The sequence below is a fragment of the Paroedura picta genome, chromosome 8 (genome assembly GCF_049243985.1).
Source record: "Paroedura picta isolate Pp20150507F chromosome 8, Ppicta_v3.0, whole genome shotgun sequence".
In the NCBI taxonomy this organism is placed as follows: Eukaryota; Metazoa; Chordata; class Lepidosauria; order Squamata; family Gekkonidae; genus Paroedura; species Paroedura picta.
In genome coordinates this window covers 93341564-93352206 of record NC_135376.1, presented here as the reverse complement: position 1 = coordinate 93352206, position 10643 = coordinate 93341564, and the positions used below count along the sequence as shown (strand labels likewise).

The 10643-nt window shown below is 52.7% G+C and overlaps 1 protein-coding gene across 1 annotated transcript; it reads left to right on the top strand.

Moving 5' to 3' along the window:
• The first annotated feature begins 746 nt into the window (after positions 1-746).
• LOC143842702 (uncharacterized) lies at positions 747-5778 on the top strand. Its single transcript, XM_077347883.1, has 2 exons — positions 747-2547; positions 5661-5778. Exon 1 carries the CDS (start codon positions 845-847, stop codon positions 2504-2506), a length of 1662 nt encoding a protein of 553 aa, XP_077203998.1. The 5' UTR covers positions 747-844; the 3' UTR covers positions 2507-2547; positions 5661-5778.
• Positions 5779-10643: the final 4865 nt, after the last annotated feature.

Sequence of the window (10643 nt, the reverse complement as noted above, 5' to 3'; positions counted from 1 at the left end):
CCCAGAGGTCTAGTAAATGATGAAGCTACACTCCAGTTTCTGCTTAATGATCTTTCTGCAGAGACCACAATGTGTGTAGCTGAATTTTTAATGGCTATTTATTGAGCTAGAATTAAGATGTTTGTGGCCCCCTTTAAAATCATGTACCTGATAAATGAGGTGGCTGTGAAGGTGGAACTACCCCCCACCTACCACAAGGTCCACGCAGTTTTTCATGTCAGCCTCCTATACCCGGCTCCCCCGCCTGACAAGTGGCACCCCATGATCCCTACTCCTGCCCCGGTGATGGTGGGGGATGAAACACACTGTCAGGATTGTAGAATCTCTGTCATAAATTAGCCTGAGTTCCTCCATGTCAGTTATATTGTTTAATGGGACCTGGCGCCTGCTAGCCCCGGCCTTGTAGTTTGTAAGCAATAAAATAGAATAGTGATGTTATTCTAACCTTATCTTGTTGTGGGCTCGCAGGGTTGTTTGTACCTCTCTCAAGGATGGGAGTTTGGAATCCTGTTTTTGTTTCACATATGTCTTTCTTCACTAACCCCCCTCCTTGGGAACTGTCAAGTTTTGGGCGGGAGAAATGTATTGATAAGCTGAGGCAAATCTGGCTTCGAGTCAGATTTGACTTTCAGTCCAATGCGTATAGTGCTAATCAATAAAACTATTTTCTTTTGAATAAGTTTTGTTGTGAGTTTCCTGTGCGTATGACATCAAGTCAAATCTCACAACTCCTTTCACCTGCAAAATGCAGGGCGAGGGACATACTTTTTCTGAGCAGGGAGAGGGCCTGGATTGGGACCTCTCCCAGGGCGACGGCGCGAGTGCCGGCCCGCACAGCTCGGGCATGATGCGGGCAATCTCGGGGACAACCCCGGGGCCCGAGGAATTTTTGGAACGACACGTCACCCAACGCAGGCGATTGTCTAGATACGACCGCCCTACTGGGGATGAGAAGTGGCCGGAGCACCTGGGACTGCCTAGCTACGCGCTGGAGCCTGTGGGTGAGACACAGGACTTGCAGTACAAGCTGGACAGGGTGACTAACTGGCTGCAGGATCTTTCGGGTCGGTTGGATCCGGAGGAGAAGCGCCGAACGCAACGCCTGCTGAAGGAGGTGCTCGGTGGTGGTGCGCACGATACCAGCCTGCGAAGAGTGAGTGGTGGGCTCGCACTGCGGGAACACGGCATGGCGGACACGCAAGCGGCAGCGGATGCTGAGGCGTTGGCCAGGGCCAGGGCGCAGCTGGAAATCGAGGCGGAGGCAGAGGCTCGAGCGAGAGCGCAGCGAGAGCAAGAAGGCGAGGACGAGGAGCGAGAAGACGAAGGCGGCGCGGGCGGCGATGGGGCCGGAGGGGACGGCGCGGACGGAGGCGAGGATGCAGCGGCGGCGGCAGCAGCAGCGGCGGCGGCGGACGTTGCGGGAGCCGAGGCGGCGGCGGCAGCAGCGGCGCGCGAAGCGGCGCGAGCGGCAGCGCGAGCAGCAGAGGCGGCACGGGCAGCGGAACGAGCAAGAGCGGCGGCGGGGAGAGGACGAGGCATTGGCCGTGGTGCAAGACCCCCAGTACCGGCCCCGGCACCGGCGGATTGGGGCCCGGGGCGCCTACCGGCCCACCTCCGGGGTGTGGAGATGCGGAGCACCTATAAATTCAAGGCTAAGTTTTCCGGAGACCCCTCCGATTTTCCTACGTTCCTGGTGCACCTCCAGGCCTACATGATGGAAATGGGGTTCACTTTCCAGGACGACGCTGAGAAAGTGCGTTTCGTGGGTCAAGCCCTAGAAGGCAAAGCAGCCAAGTGGTTCGTGGACTTGTACCGCTATCACCCCCAAGCCATCCGTGACTACAACCATTTTATGAGAGCCCTGCGCCAGATGTACGTGGAACCGTTCGAACGAGAGACCGCGGAGAAAAAACTCAGGGCTCACCGGCAAGGGAAGTTGTCAGTGGTCGAGTACGCCAGGGAGTTTAAGGAGCTGGCTTCCTCGGTGCCGGACTGGACGGAACCCCAACGCGTGCTGTCGTTTGTGGGGGGCCTCAATCCTACTCTGGCAGACAAATGCCTCCTCCTGGAAGACCCGCTTACAGTCGAAGGGTGGGTCCAATTGGCTGGGGAGATGGAAAATCGATTGGAGCGAGCTTCGATGGTGCAGGTCCTGGCAGGCAAAACCGTGGCGAAAACTTCCACCCCGGCGAAAGCCAAGCCCCGAGCCAAGTTGGAGCCGTCTGAGCGCACCCGGCGCATGGAAAAGGGGCTGTGCTTGGGTTGCGGCCAAGCGGGGCACTTTCTCGCACACTGCCCGACAAAAGCAGCAGCGACTCCGAAGGCCGTGAGCAGCGCCCCACCGAAAGCCCAGCCTGCCAAGAAAACCACTCCAAAGAAAAGTGCCAAGTCTCTCCTGGTGCCAGTGGCTACCGTGCCAGCAGTGGACGACTCGGAGGAGGGAAGCGGGCTGGAGGACGAGGATCAAGCCGAGGAGCAGTCGGGAAACGAGGACGGTCTGCTGTAAAGGCGCCCCGCCAGCAGGCCGCCAACAGGGGCAAACGCGTGGTGAGTGATTCCCCCTTGCTACTCCTGCCTGCCAAGCTCTCCAACCCCAAGTCGGGGAAAACAGTGGGGGTCCGGTGTATCGTGGACTCGGGGTGCACCCAATCCCTAGTGAGCCCGGCACTGGCCGAGACTTTGGGGGTGGGAAAGGTGCCGCTGAGGGGACCCTTGCCAATCACCCAATTAGACGGGAAATGTGCTCCCGGAGGGGAGGCCACAGCGAAAACGCGCCCAATGGACTTGGACATAAAAAAACATTGGGAGCAAATCCAGCCTTTGGTAGCCCCTCATTCTGCCTTCCCTTGTGTGTTGGGGTTGGACTGGTTGAAGGAGCATGACCCCCTAGTGAAGTGGAAAGAAGGGACTGTGGACTTTACCTCTCCCGCCTGCGAGCAGCACGCCCGACCGCGGGATCCCCCAAGTAAGGGGGTTGTGGCCGCTTTGGGATCGGGGGGGGCAGCGCTCCCTCCTGAGTATCGGGACTTTGCGGATGTGTTCGCGGAGGTCGAGTGCAACCAACTCCCTCCCCACCGTAAAACTGACTGTGCCATCGAATTGAAGAAAGGGGAACCACTCCCCAAAGCCAAACTTTATTCCATGAGCCCCCGGGAAATGGCGGAGCTTAGGGATTTTCTGGATAAGAACCTGGCGAGGGGTTTTATTAGACCGGCCACGTCTTCATTGGCGGCCCCGGTCCTTTTTGTAAAAAAAAAAGATGGTTCGCTACGTTTGTGTACTGACTACCGTGGGTTGAACGCGGTCTCTACCTGCAATGCCTACCCGCTCCCCCTGATTAAAGACTTGTTGGGACATTTGGGGAAGGCACGGATTTTTACGAAATTGGATTTGAGGGAAGCCTATTACCGAGTTCGGATCAAGAAGGGACACGAATATTTAACGGCCTTTAATACCCCCCTGGGGCAGTTTGAGTACACCGTAATGCCGTTCGGCCTCGCCGGCGCTCCGGGCGTGTTCATGAATATGATTAATGAAATTATGCATGATTTATTGTACCAGGGGGTGTTGGTTTATATTGATGATATTCTTGTGTACTCTGAGAATGTTGAGAGTCATGCTGATCTGGTCCGCGAAGTGCTCAACCGCTTGCGGAAGCACCAGTTGTTTGCTAAACTGTCTAAATGTGAGTTCCACCGCGATGCGGTGGAGTTTTTGGGGTTCCGTGTCTCCCAGGCTGGGATTGAGATGGACCCTGGCAAGGTGCGCGACTTGCTGGCTTGGGAACCTCCCCGCACCAGGAGGCAACTGCAAAGTTTCTTAGGATTCGCTAATTTTTACAGGACTTTCATCCCCAATTTTGCTAAAGTGGCGTTGCCCCTCACTGACTTGTTGAAAACCAAACAAGGGGGAAAAGCGGCGAGCCGCCCAGGGACGCCCCTTCTGTGGACTCCCCCCTGTCAAGACGCATTTGACAAACTAAAGTTGTTGTTTACGTCCGAACCAGTACTGGCCCATGCTGACCCTTCTAAGCAATTTACTGTACAAGTAGACTCCTCGGACGTAGCAATGGGGGCCGTGATCCTCCAAGAGGGGGAGGACGGGAAGTTACACCCGCTGGCCTATCTGTCCAAGAAATTCTCGGGGGCAGAGCGAAATTGGGCAATTTGGGAAAAAGAAGCGGCTGCAGTAAAATTGGCCCTTTCCACCTGGAGGCATTGGCTAGAGGGGTCCGCGATCCCATTTGTCGTCTGGACGGATCATAAAAACCTTCAGGCACTCAAGCAGCCCCGATCGCTGTCCGCCAAGCAAATGAGATGGGCGGAGTTTTTCGCCCGTTTCAACTTCTCCCTTAAGCATCTGCCGGGTAAAATGAACTTTTTGGCAGATGCATTGTCACGCCTGCCCCAGTACAACAGCAAACGAGACCCATTGGTGGACACCGTTTTTACCCCCGCCCAACTGGGGATGGCCGCCGTGACGCGCAGCCACGTAAAGACTGTTCCGCCCATCCCAGGGGGCTGGGTCCAGAAGGAGATGTCACAAGATCCGGAGTTTGGCTCCCTCCGCCCTGATCTGTCGGAGAAGGGAGGGCTCTTTTTTAAGGGCGAGAGACTCTTTGTTCCTGTTGCGGCCAGGGGAAAAGTTTTGAAACTTTGCCACGACGCAAAAACTGCTGGACACTTTGGTTTCGTGAAAACTCTGCACCTAGTCAGGAGACAGTATTGGTGGCCGTCCCTGCGCAAAGATGTGGAGAAATACGTGCAGGGGTGCCCTATTTGTATTGCCTCAAAACCGGTTGGGGGCAAGAAAAAGGGGCTATTGCAACCACAGCCCACCCCCTCTCGTCCATGGACAGATGTCACTATGGACTTTATTACGGACCTCCCTCCCAGCCACGGGAACACCGTTATATGGGTGGTAGTGGATGCTTTTTCTAAACAGGCTCACTTCATTCCCTGCACGGGAGTGCCTTCAGCACCAAAATTGGCTTCTCTTTTTATTGAACACGTGGTACGTCTGCACGGGATCCCGACACGTGTCTTGACGGATCGGGGCCCCCAGTTCGTTTCCAAGTTTTGGAGGGAACTCTTGAGACTATTGGGGGTGGAGCAAGCCCTCACTTCGGGTTATCACCCTGAATCAAATGGCCAGACCGAAAGAGTAAACCAAATCCTGGAACAGTATTTGCGTTGTTTTATCAATCACCAGCAGGACAATTGGGTCTCCTTATTACCGCTGGCGGAATTTGCCTACAACAATGGGGTTCATGCCTCAACAGGGGTATCACCCTTTAAAGTAGTGTATGGGACTGATTTGGCAACAGCCCCCACCTGGGAACTCAGCTCCACTGAGACTCCTGACATAGATAAATGGGCATCGACCATCAGTACAGGTTGGCCAAAAATTATTGCTAGCCTCAAAGAGGCGAAACAGGCCTATAAAGCTCAAGCAGATAAGAAAAGAGTACCTGCACCTGATTGGAAAGTGGGAGACCTGGCCTATTTGTCTACTAAGAATCTGAGGTGCCAGCAGAAATCTAAGAAACTTGGCCCTAAATATGTGGGGCCATTTAAGGTGGTAAAACTGATTAATCCTGTGACTGTTGAGCTAGCTTTACCAAAGACTTATAGGAATGTGCATCCGGTTTTTCATTCCAGCCTGCTGCGAAGAGCTCCGGTCCCAGACGAGTGGCACCCTCCTCCAGACCAGCCTGTGCCAATTTACATCGACAAAGACACCCACTATGAAGTCAACCAAATTTTAGACTCTCGTTTGCACAAGGGTCACCTTCAATATCTGATCGAGTGGAAAGATTTCCCCTCGGGGGACAAAGAGTGGGTGGAGGCAGGGAATGTAAAGGCACCCCGCCTTCTCCGGGCTTTCCACCGAGCATTTCCTGATTGTCCTCGCCCGGTAGATGCCGGCTAGATGGGGGAGTGAAGTTAGTTTTAATGCGGAGGGATGTCAGGATTGTAGAATCTCTGTCATAAATTAGCCTGAGTTCCTCCATGTCAGTTATATTGTTTAATGGGACCTGGCGCCTGCTAGCCCCGGCCTTGTAGTTTGTAAGCAATAAAATAGAATAGTGATGTTATTCTAACCTTATCTTGTTGTGGGCTCGCAGGGTTGTTTGTACCTCTCTCAAGGATGGGAGTTTGGAATCCTGTTTTTGTTTCACATATGTCTTTCTTCACTAACCCCCCTCCTTGGGAACTGTCAAGTTTTGGGCGGGAGAAATGTATTGATAAGCCGAGGCAAATCTGGCTTCGAGTCAGATTTGACTTTCAGTCCAATGCGTATAGTGCTAATCAATAAAACTATTTTCTTTTGAATAAGTTTTGTTGTGAGTTTCCTGTGCATCTGCCGGGTAAAATGAACTTTTTGGCAGATGCATTGTCACGCCTGCCCCAGTACAACAGCAAACGAGACCCATTGGTGGACACCGTTTTTACCCCCGCCCAACTGGGGATGGCCGCCGTGACGCGCAGCCACGTAAAGACTGTTCCGCCCATCCCAGGGGGCTGGGTCCAGAAGGAGATGTCACAAGATCCGGAGTTTGGCTCCCTCCGCCCTGATCTGTCGGAGAAGGGAGGGCTCTTTTTTAAGGGCGAGAGACTCTTTGTTCCTGTTGCGGCCAGGGGAAAAGTTTTGAAACTTTGCCACGACGCAAAAACTGCTGGACACTTTGGTTTCGTGAAAACTCTGCACCTAGTCAGGAGACAGTATTGGTGGCCGTCCCTGCGCAAAGATGTGGAGAAATACGTGCAGGGGTGCCCTATTTGTATTGCCTCAAAACCGGTTGGGGGCAAGAAAAAGGGGCTATTGCAACCACAGCCCACCCCCTCTCGTCCATGGACAGATGTCACTATGGACTTTATTACGGACCTCCCTCCCAGCCACGGGAACACCGTTATATGGGTGGTAGTGGATGCTTTTTCTAAACAGGCTCACTTCATTCCCTGCACGGGAGTGCCTTCAGCACCAAAATTGGCTTCTCTTTTTATTGAACACGTGGTACGTCTGCACGGGATCCCGACACGTGTCTTGACGGATCGGGGCCCCCAGTTCGTTTCCAAGTTTTGGAGGGAACTCTTGAGACTATTGGGGGTGGAGCAAGCCCTCACTTCGGGTTATCACCCTGAATCAAATGGCCAGACCGAAAGAGTAAACCAAATCCTGGAACAGTATTTGCGTTGTTTTATCAATCACCAGCAGGACAATTGGGTCTCCTTATTACCGCTGGCGGAATTTGCCTACAACAATGGGGTTCATGCCTCAACAGGGGTATCACCCTTTAAAGTAGTGTATGGGACTGATTTGGCAACAGCCCCCACCTGGGAACTCAGCTCCACTGAGACTCCTGACATAGATAAATGGGCATCGACCATCAGTACAGGTTGGCCAAAAATTATTGCTAGCCTCAAAGAGGCGAAACAGGCCTATAAAGATCAAGCAGATAAGAAAAGAGTACCTGCACCTGACACACACTATGAACTACAGGAAGTGCTGGATTCCCGAGTCCAAAGGAAACAGTTGTAGTACTTGGTGGCATGGAAGGGCTTCCCAGACTGATAATGAATGGGTAGGTGCGGAGGATGTCCATGTTGCTGTCCTCATAAAGTGTTTTCATGATGCCTTTGCCTCCGAACCCTGCCCCAAGTCTCTCAACTAGGTTTGTGCGATTCGGCCGCTTCGATGGCCGTTCCCTCCGGGTACAGCCAGCACCGCGCCACAGGGGGGGAGGGCAGTGCCGGTGGCAGCGTGACAGTGATTGCAACCACCTCCACTGCCATCCCAGAGGCGAGGATGGACTGCTGGGAGATGTACAGACCAAAGAGTTCTAGCATTGAATTATTGGTTATAAATTAGGCGCCTCAGGTCCTCAGTGTGCACATGGATCTCCAACTCCTGGCCAGCCCTCAATGGTGGGTAGGATGGTTCAAGGTCTTCCATGGCTCCCAACCAGAGCTCCAGGTAGAGCCCCCCCCAGGTTAGGTCCAGGTGCTCCGTCCTGTGGGGTCATTCCACTGAGGATCGAAGTCCATCAGGATCCGTTTGTCTGACTGGGTGGTCCAGAGCCAACTCTCCTGCCCCAGGTCTGCGGTCCTGGCCACCACTCCGCTGAATGCTGGGATTTCTGACAACTCCCCATCAGATCCCCACTCCTCACCTTCTATTGTCATGAGGAAGTGTGGGAGTTCCATCCCTGGTCACTCAATCGAGATGCCCACTTGGGACCATCACCGTGCCCCCTCCGCTTGGGCCATCTGCTCTGAGCATATTCCCAGCAGTTCCTTCTACCAGATGGCATCCCTTGGTTCCTCCGTCTTTGGGCGCTGTCATGCCCCCACTGCCACCTCCCATCTCAAAGAGCAACTTCAGATTTGCAGATTCTCCTTCGTTGCCTCCCTTGGGTGGGATGGTAGGCCCTATGTCCATTCCTGTCACCGCTGCCATGTTTGGGAGGTGTACAATTTTCAGAGGGCAAGCAGGGAGTTTCTGGTTTCTGTCAAACTGTAACAGCTTGAGGATTCTGATGCGGGGAAGAGACCCTCTCTCAGATGAAATCCCAACACGACTCCATGGAGTGTCAAGGAAAAAGCAGTCTTTATTGAGAGTATCCACAAAGCAGAGCAGAACATGCAGAGATAGGAACAGGAACTATTACATAGTATTATATAGGGTCTGGCGGTTCAGGCGGGAACAGTGGTTCTCATAGGGGAGGCCTTTGATCTTTTAGGTGCAAACTCTTGAGACATCCAGTCTCCTTCCCCGAATGGGAGATGGTTCTCAGTTGGCTGCTTTGTCACTACTCTGTGAACCAAGGACACTGATAGATAAGACCGAGTTCCTAGTGGGGGGGAATCGGCATATATGTTAACTTGTTGTAAATTGCAGATGAAAGGGAACCAAGAATGTGGGGTTGAAGCAGGGGGTTGGACTGATCCAATTAAGCCCTAAGCCAACCTTCCAGGGCAACCCTGGAGATGGAATATAACACTCTGAGCCAGCCACGTTCCCTCAAGCTTAACCACCTCAGGGGCCTGTCATGAGGGCAAGCAGAACTGCACACCTGGAAGGAAAACAGATGACTCTTTCCCAGGCAGAACAGAACAGGGACTCACGATGGAACATCCTGGATAGGCTCTTTGAAGGCCATGCACACATGCCAAGCAACCATTATTTTTGCAAACAAAGTTGTTGTCTGGGAGGAGACAAATGAGGCAGGAAGTTGAGAGACTTATCCACGTAATTCCTTAAGAGCTACTCCCTGCATATTTCCCATTCATCACGATAAGATGTTCAAGAGAAACTATCCGGTGATCATCTCCTAGTAGGACTTGACAATAAGCTGAAAGCAAGCTTCTATATGAACAGTTCATGAGACCACAAGAGAAGCCACTTTGGGTCAAGCCAGTGGCCCATCCAGTCACACAGTGGCCAAAACCAGGGGCAATCAGGAGGTCCACCAGCTGAGCCAAAACTCCAGAATCCCTCCCACTGTTGCCTACCATGCACCAAAATTACAGCGCATCACTGCCCTGGGCAGTGATCTAGCTTTACCTTGTGGCTCATGGCCTGCGCTCATAGAACAGTAGCCTGGCTCCACTGCTAAATCCACAGGACTACTTGATATTCATCAGACAATAAGTCTGCGGGCTGGCTCACTGTTCCAGCCCACCGCTGCTGCTTTTCAGAACTGGGATATGCAGGTTAGCATTTATAAGACTCCTGCATCCTCCCCACATACTCCCTGCTTCCAAACCACATGCCATGATAAGGAATGCTGAGTTTTTGTTGATGTGAGATCATTCCTTGCGGGAATCTGAAGATTCAGACATAGAAATTAAAACATTAGGAAGGCAAAGGACAACAATTGGTTAGTGGGGCTCTGTCCCCCCTGCCCATCCCCCCCCCAACGGCTGCTTTAACAGAGACTACAGAGAAGCAAATGGCAGAGACTCATCCGTGCATTCTGAGGAGTGTTTTCTTTCCCACTGTCTCCAAGATGGCCCACTGGACTGCCATGCAGGTTCAACAGGCTAAAGTAGATTGTCCTCTTCCTTCCTGCGGAAAGTATTTTGCACCCTGTATTTTGCACAACTTTCCTCTGAGTCATTGAATCTCCAAGGACTAAATCTCATTTAGTTAGCTCCCCAAAGGCCTGCTATTAGCCATCTTCATGTATTTGACAGGCTGTCATACAGCGGATGGAAGGAACTTACTTTCCGTTGCCCCAGGTCAGACCAGATCCAATGGGCTGAAATTAAATCAAAATAATTTTTGCCTAAACATCAGGAAGACTGAGAGTGACAGTTAGAGCCATTCCCTCATTGGAACAGGAGGGAACTCAGGAGGCAGCAGGTTCTCCTTCTTTGGAGGTTTAAGTAAGGCTCAATGGCCATCTGACAGCCATGCTGATTCTATGAATTCAGGCAGATAGTGGGAAGAGATAAACCACTGCTTGGCTCTTGTGGCCCTTTCCTACATGCTCAGGAATTTCCTTTCCTACATGCGGCTAATGCCAATCACCACTTTGTGGTCAGGAAGAAACTTTCCACCTGGCCAGGGAGCCTCGATATTTTTGGTCTTCCTGTGAGCACAGAGCAGGGGTTTAATGGGGGAACGTGGGTCAGGCG